The sequence below is a fragment of the Trichomycterus rosablanca genome, chromosome 22 (assembly GCF_030014385.1).
Source record: "Trichomycterus rosablanca isolate fTriRos1 chromosome 22, fTriRos1.hap1, whole genome shotgun sequence".
Classification (NCBI taxonomy): Eukaryota; Metazoa; Chordata; class Actinopteri; order Siluriformes; family Trichomycteridae; genus Trichomycterus; species Trichomycterus rosablanca.
This window is the reverse complement of record NC_086009.1, coordinates 21,846,339-21,861,824: the sequence shown is the minus strand read 5'-3', so window position 1 is coordinate 21,861,824 and position 15,486 is coordinate 21,846,339. Positions and strand designations below refer to the sequence as shown.

The following is a 15,486-nucleotide window of genomic DNA, read 5'->3' as shown; positions in this document are numbered from 1 at the left end:
GTCTGAAACACGTGAATTCAGTCATACTTTTTACCGTGTTGTGTGTGTGTGTGTGTGTGTGTGTGTGTGTGTGTGTATTACAGGAGAAACACCGCTGTTTGGAGCGCCCCCTGCTGGGATCTATCAGATCAACATCTAATAGATCCCTCACCCTAAGTCTACTCGCCCCCCATCCAGCATCCATCAAGCAGACAGGAGTCTTAGTCAAACACACAAACAATCTCTCTCTCACACACACACACACACACACACACACACACACACACACACACACACACACACACACACACACACACACACACACACACACCTCCATCTATTAACACCATGAGCTCAGTGTTTATAAGGAAACACACTCCTCTGTGACACCCTGTCAGGAACTGAAGTGTGTGTGAGTGTGTGTGTGTGTGTGTGTGTGTGTGTGTGCTGCTCATGATTGACACGTCCCTCCTCTTGACCCCCGGGCACTTCCTCATACCCATGTGCTTCTTGGTGCCCTGCTGTGTGTGTGTGTGTGTGATCTCAGTGTGTCAGCTGTCTCACACAGGAGGAGGTCGTCAATCCCACACAAGCACCAGCGCACCAGGAAACGCCAGCAAGATCTAATCAAACACGCGCAGGTGATCAAGACTGTTCCATCTACTGTTTAAACCAGGATCGATACTGCGCCGCAGACGGTACCAGCGGCTCATATTTAGTCATAGCCCGATCACACGGCTCAGGTCTGCACCCGAACCCCGTGGTGCGCCCCTCAGAACCCGGTCCTACCTTGTCGATCATGTCGGGTCGGTTGGTGGCGGCCAGCACCGTGACGTCTTTGAGCTGCTCGATTCCGTCCATCTCCGTCAGCAACTGCGCTAGCACGCGATCGGCTACTCCGCTCGACCGGGACGAGCTACACACACACACACACACACACACACGCAAACACTTTACTTAAACAATATTAAATAAGAAGCTTAATAACAGGGTGGATTCTAAACCAGGGTTTCTGGAACAGTTACTACAAGTGGTTCGAGAAGCGCCCTCTAGTGTTCCCGGAGAACTACACTGGACCTATGACCGCACCTTATACCACAAAATATAAAACCACTCAACAAATAAACCTAAAACAGTCGATTGCAAAGATGTGCAAGACATTTTCATTATCTACAGTCCATAATATTATTGAAACATTGAAACAGTGTTTAGTCTGGTTGAGGTTCCTCTTGTTTTGGTCACAGGGAGCAACCTGAGGTTTACGGAACGGACTGGTGGATTATCACAGTACAGTGGAAACCTAACACACACACACACACACACACACACACACACACAGGAAGTACGGCCCATTCCACTCTCTTCTCCATCTGTCTTCATGGAAACAAAGACACGCTTGTGTGTGTGTGTGTGTGTGTGTGTGTGTCCACAGATGTTCCTGTTCGTGTGTGTGTGTGTGTGTGTGTGTGTGTGTGTGTGTATACACCCTGGTCCGCAAATGTTCATTTACAGTTACAGCAGAAATAATGAATTTAAAACACGATCGATAAGTAATAAGTTTATTCATCATTTTGGTCTCGTGGATTTGATTGGACGTCAGTGAGGGAGCTGATTTTTTATTGGCTGGGAGACTTAACGAGGGCGGTACCAAAGTGTCTTTAGGTTGTTTTGAGTAAAGTAGTTCGTGGTTGTTGAGTTTTCTTGTTGTGTAGCACGTTGGCGTCACTTTGGCATCGTTTGTAAGCTGATTATCAGTCTGAACTTCTCCATGCACGCAGTATCACTGATCCTCACGTTGTAATGCAACACTGTTCAGGTTCAAGTCAATTCTACTAACCCTGCCTGACTTTTATAGAGTTAAGGCGCTCTCGCCAAGATTTTCCCCCAAAAATAAATTCTATTCCACACTAGAAACAAGCACCAGAAATGGGCGCCCCCTAGAGAGCACGATCAGCAGTGCAGAAGGCAAAATCAGTCACTAGTTTGCTGGGTGGGAAAAGACAGGACTAAAAAAAGTGGGCGGGGTCTTTGAGACTGTGTAAGGACCCTGGTTTGTATCCCGAGGCTCCTGTACAGATGTGGAGGAACGTGGAGATCAGTGCGTGACTCTCCGTGTGCGAGACCGACCTCACGCACCGATCCACCGAAGTACAGGGGGATAAGAGGGTGCCAGAGGGAGGGCGTGTCAGGAGAATATAGCCTCCACATACACCATCTGAGTCTCCAGCAGAGAAAGAGGAACTGGCTATGACTAAACTGGGAGAAAAAGGGAGAAATCACCTCATCTTATCAGCAACACACGTCTGTAACAGCGGCACAAATGCCAGCAGTTAATCTCCGCGCTCCACCAGCTTTGTACTGCTGTTTACTTCTGGTGTGTGTCCAGCAGCGCCCCCTGGTGATGACGCATCCTCGGTTGCTATAAAAACTGGTGCAAACGTGGGCCGGTTCTCTGAACAGAAGCCTGATTGGAACCGGTTCCAGAACCAGAGTTCTTTTGATTGAAAAGCACCCGCAAACGTGAACCTGAACAGCACGAGTTTTGCATGTTCTTCTCTCGGTTAGACACTCACGACGCTTCAGGACCGAGCGTGTATTTTCGGGGCATCCCTGCTCGATATCTAACTGATGTCGGAGTTGGTGAGGTTGGTACGGGCGTGGTTACTCTTTATTCTGGTAGTGAGGTGCTGGTGTAACTGGTACCTGTTCCTCTCCACGGCCAGAGCGTCGATCTCATCGAAGAACACGATGGAGGGAGCCACGGCCCGCGCCTTCCGAAAAACCTGGCACGGAAAAGAGCGGGCGGGTTACACGGCACTGACCGAAACACACACACACACACACACACACACACACACACACACACACACACACACACACACACACACACACACACAGTCCACTCACCTCCCGCACGGCTCTCTCAGACTCGCCGACGTATTTACTCAGTAACTCAGGACCCTGAAAGACAAAGACAAACAGTGTGTGAGAGTGTGTGAGTGTGTGAGTGTGTGTGTGTGTGTGTGTGTGTGTGTGTGTGTGTGTGTGTGTGTGTGTGTGCATGACTTAATGTGGGAGGAAATCACAGAGCTGGACACACTAACATCAACAGGAAGACAGAAGATATAATACAGAGAAACACACTTCACTCACACACACACACACACACACACACACACACACACACCTTAACTACCACTTCAAACACAGACTTTAAGTCTTGACATCACACACACACACACACACACACACACACACACACACACACACTTAAAACTGCTGACACTCAGGTCTCCAGTCTCACTTCAGCCCCCGACACACACCACACCACCATCAGTCACAGTTATTTTGACTAGACGGACGCTCAGTTAGTCCACCGGGTGACGTCCATCACTGACGCACGCTGGTTTTACGCACCTCTGTCCGAGCGTTTTGGAAAATCTATGCCAGTCAGAAGCGCTTATGGACACATCTGTTTAATCTTTCGATAATATTTTGCACTGTAGATGGTAAAATACCTCATAATTAATCCTTGCTACTGCTTATATTCCTAAACTGAGCCCTGACCCTCCCTCGCTGACACACACATCTCCCATTTCACTGATCAATCTTCCCCAGTCAGGCTCTGACAGCACCGTGTGAGGCCATCGGAAGTACCAGCACCAGTGTGTGTGTGTGTGTGTGTGTGTGTGTGTGTGTGATGCATCAGGATGACAAACACAAGGTCACAAAGGTCAAACGAACACAACCGAACCGCTGTTGACGTCCGACAGGACGGACAAAGAGAAGGAAGGACGCTTCCATCCATCTCACTCTGGCTTCAAGCACCTGCTGCGTCCCAAATCGCTCCCTCTTCACTACAAAGTGCACTAACCTGAGACGCTCCAGTGCACTCCGGCACTTTGAGAGGGAGCTTCAGGGAGACGTGACGGTCACGTGGTACACGGTCGCCATAAGTGTGTGCCCCCAAAGACACACTGCTTCTGACCTGGTTAAGGAGGCGTGTGTGTGTCCTGTGTGTGTCCTGTCAATATCAATGAAGAAGGCGTGGCCTATGTGTGTTCTGTCAGTATCAGTGAAGGGGCGTGGCCTGTTAGCATCAGTAAAGGAGGCGTGGCCTATGTGTGTGTCCTGTAAGTATCAGGGAAGGAGGCGTGGCCTATGTGTGCATACTGACAGTCTCAGGGAAGGAGGCGTGGCCTATGTGTGTGTACTGTCAGTCTCAGGTAAGGAGGCGTGGCCTATGTGTGTGTACTTTCAGTCTCAGGTAAGGAGGCGTGGCCTATGTGTCCTGTAAGTCCCCTTTGAAGGGGGCGTGGCCTTAAACAAAATGAGCTATATACACACACACACACACACACACACCCGTTACCTTGACGGCGATGAAGTTGAGCTTGCTCTCGTTAGCGAGCGCCTTGGCGATCAGGGTCTTGGAGCAGCCGGGCGGTCCGTACAGCAGCACGCCTTTAGGGGGCGTCACCGAGAGCCTCGCGAAGGCCTCCGCGTGCTTCAGCGGCCACTCAACAGCCTGCTTCAGCTTCAGCTTCACGTCCTCCATCCCTCCTACATCACTCCAGCACACCTACACACACACACACACAGTCGGAACAATAAAAGCACACCCTACACCCAAACGTCTAGGAGCAACAACAGCTCAGCCATTAAGCTACACAGGCTGACCAGAACAGAACCACGAGGTTCAGGGGAATCATGGACTGGATCTCCTCAGATCACCGAGCTGGGATCTCACAGCTGATCCAGTCACCTGTACGGAACGGCTGGGGAACCTTCAGGACCAAACCGAGAGACCACCACACACACACACACACACACACTGATACACCAGCACACATGGTTTCTCTCTCACACACACACACACACACACACACACACACACACACACACACACACCGCCGTGGAAGTTTCTTATATGTGAGGAATGAGCAGAAACGTCTGAGGTTCATCTGGATCTGATCAGCGTCGCTCCGTCTCTTCAGTCCTCCCACTCATTCCAGATCTTTCTAGAATTTCCACCCTAATTTCGTTGGTTCCTGTTTCTGTCTCTCAGGATTTCCTTCATTTCGTTCACCTGTACGATTTCATGCAAAAGTTTGTGCACCCCTGGTCTGGTCGAACGGGTTCCTGATAGCCGTTGGAAGTCAAGTCAAGTCAACTTTATTTATATAGCGCTTTTTACAATAGACATTGTCTCAAAGCAACTTTACAGAATCCAGGACCAACGGATACAAAAACCCCTGGAATTGCGACCTCTGCTGGCCGGTCGAGGCGCCTGCGTGAGGGAGGGACGTGCACCATTTTCCTCCACGTGAGATCTTTACTGACGGGTGAAAAGAAGTGGCCAGCAGGTGCATGGTGTTTGTTTGTGTCTTTACTAGAGCAGCTGTAGCTCAGTGGTTAATGTACTGGACTAGGTAATCAAAAGGTTGTCGATTCAAGCCCCACCACCACCACGTTGCCACTTTTGGGCCCCTTGTCGAGGCCCTTAGGCCAAAATTGCTTGCCAGCCTGTTTAGCAGACGCTTCTCAGCAGCAGCTTTTAGCCACCTCACAAGCACCCGGTGGCATCATGAGCACACGGCATGGTAGTATGGGTATGGCGCCACTTTTGGGCCCCTTGTCGAGGCCCTTAACCCTCAATCACTTGCCAACGTTGCTTTGCAACACATGTGAATGTGTGCATGCTTGTGTGTGTGTGTGTGTATGTATGTGTGTGTGTCTGTGTGTGCATGCTGGTGTGTGTGTGTGTGTGTATGTATGTGTGTGTGTGTGTGTGCATGCTGGTGTGTGTGTGTGTATGTGTATGTGTGTGCATTCCGGTGTGTGTGTGTGTGTGTGTGTGTGTGTGTCCATGCTGGTGTGTGTGTGTGTGTATGTATGTGTGTGTGTCTGTGTGTGCATGCTGGTGTGTGTGTGTGTATGTGTGTGCATTCCGGTGTGTGTGTGTGTGTGTGTCCATGCTGGTGTGTGTGTGTGTGTGTGTGCGTCCATGCTGGTGTGTGTGTGTGTGTGTGTATGTGTGTGCATTCCGGTGTGTGTGTGTGTGTGTGTCCATGCTGGTGTGTGTGTGTGTGTGTGTGCGTCCATGCTGGTGTGTGTGTGTGTGTGTGTGTGTGTGTCCATGCTGGTGTGTGTGTGTGTGTGTGTGTGTGTCCATGCTGGTGTGTGTGTGTGTGTGTGTGTCCATGCTGGTGTGTGTGTGTGTGTGTGTGTGTGTGCATTCCGGTGTGTGTGTGTGTGTGTGTCCATGCTGGTGTGTGTGTGTGTGTGTGTGTGTGTCCATGCTGGTGTGTGTGTGTCTGTGTGTGTGTGTGTGTGTGTCCATGCTGGTGTGTGTGTGTGTATGTGTATGTGTGTGCATTCCGGTGTGTGTGTGTGTGTGTGTGTCCATGCTGGTGTGTGTGTGTGTGTGTGTGTGTGTGTGTGTGTGTGTGTGTGTGTGTGTGTGTAAACGTTGATGCTGATTTCGGTCCAGAGCAGGAAGTGAAGCTGGAGCGCTCAGGGCAACACATCGCCACGACAACCTGATTTCAATTAGTGGCAGGATGATGCTGGAGCCTCTTCCTGTACGCTCACACACACACACGCACACACACACGCACACACACGCAGGGCAGGATGCTAGCACACATAAAACCCCCGGACCCCCCCCCCCCCTTCCGCCTCCAGTTCCACAAACACGAGTGTGTGGTGAGGATTCATGTAGACGATCAGCGGATCTGGTAACCATTCCGTCCCACCAGGATCCTGCGGCTTTTGGGTTCGCAGCGCCTGGCACCGTTTCCTTCCTGCTCCGGCAAATTCCACACCCTGAAAGTCTTCCTAGGTTCCTGCTCCACCTGAGCTGCTAAACACCTACGACCATCACGACCTGTGGAGCTCAGGTACTGGGTGGAGAAGGTGGCACGGATTACGTCACGCCAGCCAATCGGGAGCGTCTGTGAGGTCACGTGCACAGATGAGCGCAGGGTGTGTTTACATTTGCATTTGCTGCAGAGGTGAGGTTTGCTCAGGGGTCCAACAGTGGCAACTTGGCAGTGGTGGGGCTTGAACCAGCAACCTTCTGATTACTAATCCGGTACCTTATTCGCCATCATTATAACTTTTATTCAAAGTGAATTACGATTAAGACTGAACACAATTTAAACAATTGAGGGTTAAGGGCCTTGCTCAGGGGCCCAACTTGGCAGGGATGGGGCTTGAACCAGCAACCTTCTGAGTACTAAGTCCAGTATCTTATCCGCTGAGCTTCCGCAGCACTATAAGCTTGGCTTAATTTAGCGGACGCTTTTATCCAATACGACTTAGGACTGTTAGGACTGAATACAAGTCAAGCAATTGAGGGTTAAGGACCTTGCTCAGGGGCCCAATAATGGCAACTTGTACCAGTAACAGCCACCTTCAAGCACCCCAAAGATTACAGAACAGAAAAACTGAGAAATGTTTATCTCAGACCCTTGACATATTTATTTATTTGTGTGTGTGTGTGCGTGTGTGTGTGGCGTCGGTACCTTGGGCACGTCGATGGCGACCTCTCTCATGGCGCTGGGTTTAACCTGAGTCAGGGCCAGCCTCAGATCAGACGTGGTGACCCTCACTCGGCCCATCAGTTCGGCGTCGGAGAGACCCGGAGCCGCTGCCAGTGCTCTTCTTAGGGCGTGTAGTCCTGCACACACACACACACACACACACACACACACACACACACACACACACGAGTATTAAATCACAATCATCGACCCCGTGCCTCCCATACGCTCGCGTGTTTTAGCAGACGCTCCACATTGTCACCTCACGAGTGTCTGGTGGCACCATGATCTCACTGCATGGAGATACGAGTACGACGAGCTTCCAAAGGCTCAATTATTAGCAAACAATCAAACGCCACGAATAAGGAGCAGTTAACGTGGTTTACATAAAGTGTACAAGTTTATTTTATTATCATTCTTTTTCTTTGCGACTCCTTTTATTTCGGCTTGCGCTGGTCTAACACACCGTCCCACTGCTGGGTTTGAACCGCCGCAACAGCGACTCCTACTGTCTTGGTTGTGGCACTGGGATGAGTGGTGGAGGAATAGAGAAAGCATAGTGTGTTCTTACGCTTGTTAAAGCTCTTCGTAGGTATCTGTGTCGACACACGGGCGTGCTAGCTCATCGACCGAGGTCTCGGGTGACCAGTTTACTCAGAATCCGTAAACTTGAGGTTCTGCGCTTGTTCTGAGGGTCCGGGGCCCCAAATGTCCGCACTTACCCCCCGCCGAGATGTTCTTAACAATAAAACAGTTTACTTAAGCGTTCCTTAAACTGAACAAATGCCACATGGAACATGAGAACTCTGGACTCATGTTTGTGTGGAGGATACAACGCAAAACCCCTGTATCACAGCTAAGGAAGAACCTGCTCATATGGGAGTAGGACTGCACCGACCCACTGTGCGAGCAAACACGAGCTAAATTCTGCAAATCCACCTTTAAAAAAAGTACTTTGGGACGCAGCAATGTGGTCTGATGAAAGAGAAAGTGTTTGTGTGTGTTTTGGGGTTTTGGGGTTGTAATGATTAGGTTTCTACCCCATAATTCCCTGTACCGGATTCGTACCTGATCTCTATTTAGGGATGGGGGGGTGCAAAAACTTTTCATCTCTCTGAAGGTAAACACGACCTCAAAACCAAGCGAACGACGCAGTTACCAACATCCATCACCATTAACCTGCACTTACAACCCTATAAGGACAACACTCGTCTTCCATCAGGTCCTTGTACTCAAAACACGCACACACACACACACACACACACACACACGCACACACACACGCACACACACACACAGGCTTCCTCTGGAGCTGCTGGCCGGAGCTGGGGAGGATTTATGATTAGACAGTATTACATCCTGTTTATATAAAACACAGATTCCTGAAGCACAGACGCTCGGCGTCAGAGCCAACGGGGTCAGATTGTTCTGGAGGAGAAACCCTGAGGGACACCAAGTGACCCCCCCCCCCCCCTTCCCAAATTCCCCAAAAAATCATCCAGCTCCCCTCGTTCTTTCTCTCTACGTCCAACATCAGCACAAGATCCAGTCTGGACTTTAAACGATGTTAAAGAACGAATTCATCTCTTTATCTCTGATGCTCTGATTATACTGTTCAACAGACATGAGTATTTTCAGTCTCATCCAACCCCCCCCCCCCCCCCTCCTCAATAAATACTCTTCAAAAAGTACAGAGACCTGAACATAGACGTTCCAGCACCTGAAACACTCAGAACCCTTAAAAACCAAAGGAATGAGGATGAAGCCGGTCGGTGTGCTGCAGTAACAGCGGCCTCTGCTGGCTGCTCGAGGCGCTGCACAGAGACGGTGAATAATGGAGAGCAGTGCGTGACTCTCCGTACGTGATACTGATCCCTGTGTAAACCCGAATCGAACCCACGTCGAAGGGACAGTGTGTTAGGTACGGCACTCCTCCACCAGGGTGATATCTGTGGGATATTTCTGGGTGACTACATTGGAAGATAAATTGCAATTTTTGAACTGTCCATTTTATCAGCTCCACTTACCATATAGAAGCACTTTGTAGTTCTACAATTACTGACTGTAGTCCATCTGTTTCTCTACATGCTTTGTTACCCCCCTTTCACCCTGTTCTTCAATGGTCAGGACCCCCACAGGACCCCCACAGAGCAGGTATTATTTAGGTGGTGGATGATTCTCAGCACTGCAGTGACACTGACATGGTGGTGGTGTGTTAGTGTGTGTTGTGCTGGTATGAGTGGATCAGACACAGCAGCGCTGCTGGAGTTTTTAAACACCTCACTGTCACTGCTGGACTGAGAATAGTCCACCGACCAAAAATATCCAGCCAACAGCGCCCCGTGGGCAGCGTCCAGTGACCACCGATGAAGGTCTAGAAGATGAGCGACTCAAACAGCAGCAATAGATGAGCGATCGTCTCCGACTTTACATCTACAAGGTGGACCGACTAGGTAGGAGTGTCTAATAGAGTGGACAGTGAGTGGACACGGTGTTTAAAAACTCCAGCAGCGCTGCTGTGTCTGATCCACTCATACCAGCACAACACACACTAACACACCACCACCATGTCAGTGTCACTGCAGTGCTGAGAATCATCCACCACCTAAATAATACCTGCTCTGTGGGGGTCCTGTGGGGGTCCTGACCATTGAAGAACAGGGTGAAAGGGGGTAACAAAGCATGTAGAGAAACAGATGGACTACAGTCAGTTATTGTAGAACTACAAAGTGCTTCTATATGGAGGTGGTTTTAACGTTATGGCTGATTAGTGTATATATGTAATGTAATAAATATTATGTAATATAAGAGTGATAACACAGAGAGAGAGAGCTCCACACTCCTCTTTAGTTTAGATATTTGATTAGGAAAACATCCGATGCATGTGTGTGTGTGTGTGTGTGTGTGTGTGTGTGTGTACACACACACTAATCAGAACCAAATGTGGATTCCTCTCTCTCTCTCTCTCTCTCTCTCTCTCTCGACGCCGATACGCAGCTGCATCCTAAACGCCGCCGGACACGGGGCCTCAGTTCCAAGAAGCGAAGACGAACATTTGCAAAACATCCCAGTCGCCCAAATGAGGGCCAACACTGCGCCCTTTCATACTGATAGGAAACGAGAGAGGAGGGGGGGGGTTGCAGAACGACGCATGGTCGGCATTAGCCGCATGGATCCAATTAGCCTGGTTTAAAAATAGAGCTGAAGCAAGTGCTTTATATTCATCTGAGCACAAACACGTAACGAGCGGCTTCCAAACCGTACCGAAGCTCTGAGTGAATATCACGTTCTGTATAAACACATCAAAGCAGAGCAAATCGACAACACAAATGGTCCGAGCACCCACCCGCGCAGAACTTTAAACGTCAAATGTCAAATTTTAGTCCCGAACACCACTAACACCCCTCTCATAATTATCAGGATAAAAAAAAGACATACGGCATGATTCTGCTGAGGAGGAACTGTAGTGGCTCAAATTCCCACAGACACACTATAACATTTGGTGGAAAGCGCTCCTACAGGATCAGGGACTGTTTTAGCTGCAAAGAAGTAAAAACTCCACAGGTCGGGTGTCCACATACTTCTGGCATTTAAGTGTATCAGGGTTCAGGAGAAACATCCTCAACCCAGAGCTGAAATATTTCCTCTAAAATTTAATTCTAATTTTGATTCTGGAGCACAGCCCCCCAACACACACACACACACACACACACACACACACACACACACACCTGTATTTACACTCCTGAACAGCTGGATTGAAGCTGCAGGCTCAGAACAATAACACACACTCAGGATAAATCCTCCTCTGTTCCGGAGCGCTGGTTATCCGGGGGAGAGGAACGTTTCCGGATTTTATAAACATGAGAGCGTCAGTGTTTACGGCCTGGAAAAGTCTGATCACCTACAAACACTCACCACACAGTACATGTTAGTATCTCAATGTAGTGTGTGTGTGTGTGTGTGTGTATTGTGTGTGTATGTAAATGTGTGTTTGTGTACAGTGTGTATAACATGTATGTAAAATGTGTGTATGTGTGTGTGTAATGTGAAAAGTGTGTATTGTGTGTAATTGTGTGTGTACAGTGTGTATAGTGTGTGTACTGTGGACAGTGTGTGTATGTAGATGTGTGTGTGTGTGTGTGTGTGTATGAGGGTCGGTTGGAGGGCACTGTGTGTATTGATTCAGGGTCCCATTTCAGTGAATGTGGGGGTATTTGAGCCCCCCGAATGCTGAGTGCACAGTAATACAACACACACACACACACACACACACACACACACACACACGGCTGCATTAATGTAAAGGATCCGAGCTCAGGACTGCTGACTCCACAGTAACGGCAGAATGTTCCAGAAGTCACGTATAGCACACACACACACACACACACACACACACACACACACACACACACACACACACACACACACACACACGCAGCTGTCTTGGCCTTGTCACACAACACACTCTCTCAGGAGAAACAGTAATGCACAAAACAGTCGTGTGTGTGTGTGTGTGTGTGTGTGTGTGTGTGTGTGTTATATAGAACACGCAACATGAAAAAAGGTGACTGACAGGACACACCCACCAAGGCCACGCCCACTTCACAGGGCGAGGGGGGCAGTGTCATGGACTGATGACCTCACACACACACACACACGGCGTGGCGAACACTGACCGGCCTCTTTGCAGACGGCCACGAGGTCCGCTCCCACGTATCCATGCGCCGCGTCAGCTAGTTCCCGCAGCTCGTCCTCGGTGGCGTCAGACGGGACCGAGCGCAGCCGCTTCAGCAGGATATCCATCCGCCCCTGCGCGGAGGGCACGCCCACCTCCAGCTCCCGGTCGAAGCGTCCCGGGCGCCGCAGGGCCGCGTCGATGGCGTCCGGTCGGTTTGTGGCCCCCAGGACCAGCAGGGAGCCGCTGTGGCCCTCCTGCAGGGTCAGAGAGAAGAGAGAGATCAAAGCCCAGCGTCTTCAAAGCATTCTCAGCTGTTTCATGTGAGGAATGTAAAGATAGACCCTGGACCAACGTACACTACATGGTCAAAAGTATTGGGACGCCCCGTCTCATTACTGAATTCATGAGTTTCAACCACAACAGTGGGATGTACAGGAAATTCTAAGCTTGAATGGGCACAAATTCCCACAGACACACTCTAAAGTCTGGTGAGAAGCCCTGTCAGAAGAGACGTCACTCTATTTAAATACGGGACGTCCGACAAGCTCACGTTCAGGCGTCCGAATACTTTTGGCCACACAGAGTTCACACACTGCTGCTCTCCAGGACTCACAGATCCGATTCCGTCCATGAGCGTGAGCAGGGAGGCCACGACTCGTTTCTCCACCTCGTTCTGCGCCCCCTCTCGTTTCGGACACAGGGCGTCCAGCTCGTCGATGAAGACGATGGCCGGCTGCCTGATCGACACAAACACAAGAGAGGGTCAATCACCACCTCTGCACCATGGAAACCATGAAACCCCCAGATCACCTCAGAACCTTCAGGAGATCCTCACCGCTGAGCCGCCTCGGAGAAGATCTGACGCAGGCGCGCCTCCGTCTCACCGTAAAACCTACAAGAACAAGGGAAGGTAAATAGATCAACATCTAATAGATCCCTCACCCTCGCACACCATCAGATCCACATCTAATAGATCCCTCACCCTCACACGCACCATCAGATCCACATCTAATAGATCCCTCACCCTCACACACACCATCAGATCCACATCTAATAGATCCCTCACCCTCGCACACCATCAGATCCACATCTAATAGATCCCTCACCCTCACACGCACCATCAGATCCACATCTAATAGATCCCTCACCCTCACACGCACCATCAGATCCACATCTAATAGATCCCTCACCCTCACACGCACCATCAGATCCACATCTAATAGATCCCTCACCCTCACACGCACCATCAGATCCACATCTAATAGATCCCTCACCCTCACACGCACCATCAGATCCACATCTAATAGATCCCTCACCCTCACACACACCATCAGATCATAAATTGAGTTGAACCTACTTGCTCATTATTTCGGGGCCGTTGATGACGGTCATGTGCGCTCCCACCTCATTGGCTATTGCTCGTCCAATCATCGTCTTCCCGGTGCCGGGCGGACCGTACAGTAGCACACCTCTAGGGGGCGGAATTCCTAAAAGACACAGAAAATAAACATAATAAACATAATAAACATAATAAACATAATAAACAAAATAAACATAATAAACATAATAAACATAATAAACAAAATAAACATAATAAACATAATAAACGTAATAAACATAATAAACATAATAAACATCACTCCATCTGATCTGAGCGAGTAAAGTGGGCGTGGTCAGGCTGAGAGGAGCCTGTAATACTGTAATGAAAGGTTGATGGACGTGATGATTCTGGATATCGGGGTGATACTGTAATAAATTATAATTGTTATGATATAAATAAATAAATATATCAGAAGCTCCTCACCGTACGTTCTGAAGATCTCTGGGTGTCTGAGCGGAAGCTCGATGGTCTCTCTGATCACCTGAAGCTGATCTTCCAACCCTCCTATCATACTGTAGGTGACCTTTGACCTCTCCTGACCCTGGTCCTGGTCTCCGTCGTCGGGACCGCGCGGGCGTGTGTGAGCGAAGCTGATCCTGGTCGAACGGCAGACGCAGTAGAACGTGTCGCTCCCACTTCGGCCACCAGAGGGCAGCAGGATCGAGACGTCTGTACGGGACGACGAATCGTCCGCCGAGGAGCGATCTGGTGTCACCAGTCCGGAGGAGAGGGCGCTGTCGGACGGGGAGCGGGCGCTCGGGCTGGAGGGGGTGTGAGGGGTGTGAGGGGCGAGAACATGAGGTCGAGTCGGGGTGCTGGACAAGGGGTTCAGAGAAAGCTGGCCCAGCTGGACGGAGAGATCAAGAGGAGCGGCGTCCGATTCAGAAACGGGGCACGAGGGGCCCGAAAGGACGGAGGAGGAAGACTGGGTGACCCCGTCCACCCCCGTCAGAGAGGTCACACCCATCTGGCATCTACGCCCGAAATAGGACACGGAGACGGAGCCGCCGGGGAGGAGAATCCGACAATCTGAGAGAGAGAGAGAAACACACACACACACACACACACACACACATACATAACACTCGCTTTCATCAGTAACCTATTCATCCTGATCAGGGTCCTGGTGAGTCCACTCACTCACTGTCTGCACGGTTTTGGGAGGGGAGCATAATAATCCTCCTCACTGCATCATGAGGGTGTTTGTTTTAGTTTGTTTTAGTTTGTTTAGGTTGTTTTTGTGTTTTGGCTCAGACTAAACCTCTGATTGGCCGGATGAAGGGCGTGTCGATCAGCTGATCAGTGGAACCTGGTGGGATCATTGAGAAGATTCAGAACCGAAGGAAAGATCTTCTACTCACCCAAAGATCTGAGGAGAAACTGAGTCAGATCTTCAGTACTGAGAGACTCGTCCTCCTGCCTGCAAACAACACAAACTGTAGTCAGAATTATTATTATTATATTTATTATAATTATATTTATTACTACCGTTATTACAATTACATTTTCTGCATTTAGTAGACGCTTTTATCCAAAGCAACTCACAGTACTGTGACAGATTACTATCTAAGCAACTGAGGGTTAAGGGCCTTGCTCAAGGGCGTGAACCAGCGACCCTTTGATTACTAGTCCGGTACCTTACCACTAGGCTACAGCTGCCCATATTAGTGTATTATTATTAAAGTTAGTACTATTATTATTATTAGTGTTATTATTATTACTATGTTTAATATAAATACTGCTATTACTGTATTATTATTATTATTGTTGTTGTTGTTGTTGATTTATTATAATTAACCACCACACAGTTGTTGCCTCGATGAGCATTAATTAAGGTTCTGGACTAGTAATCGAAAGGTCACTGGTTTAAGCCCCACCACTATCAGGTTGCTGCTGTT

At 49.4% G+C, this 15,486-nt stretch overlaps 1 protein-coding gene across 2 annotated transcripts in view; it reads right to left on the bottom strand.

The window, feature by feature from the left end:
- afg2a (AFG2 AAA ATPase homolog A) overlaps positions 1–15,486 on the bottom strand; it is a 42,654-nt gene that overhangs the window by 25,223 nt on the left and 1,945 nt on the right. For both annotated transcript variants that reach the window (XM_063018634.1, XM_063018635.1), the window contains exons 4-14: positions 14,950–15,008; positions 14,012–14,617; positions 13,565–13,694; positions 13,043–13,099; positions 12,821–12,944; positions 12,206–12,461; positions 7,509–7,663; positions 4,352–4,561; positions 2,887–2,940; positions 2,683–2,762; positions 769–895 (exon numbers count right to left, since the gene is read on the bottom strand). In XM_063018634.1, coding sequence (XP_062874704.1) covers positions 769–895; positions 2,683–2,762; positions 2,887–2,940; positions 4,352–4,561; positions 7,509–7,663; positions 12,206–12,461; positions 12,821–12,944; positions 13,043–13,099; positions 13,565–13,694; positions 14,012–14,617; positions 14,950–15,008 — 1,858 coding nt within the window. The remainder of the gene's footprint in view (positions 1–768; positions 896–2,682; positions 2,763–2,886; positions 2,941–4,351; positions 4,562–7,508; positions 7,664–12,205; positions 12,462–12,820; positions 12,945–13,042; positions 13,100–13,564; positions 13,695–14,011; positions 14,618–14,949; positions 15,009–15,486) is intronic.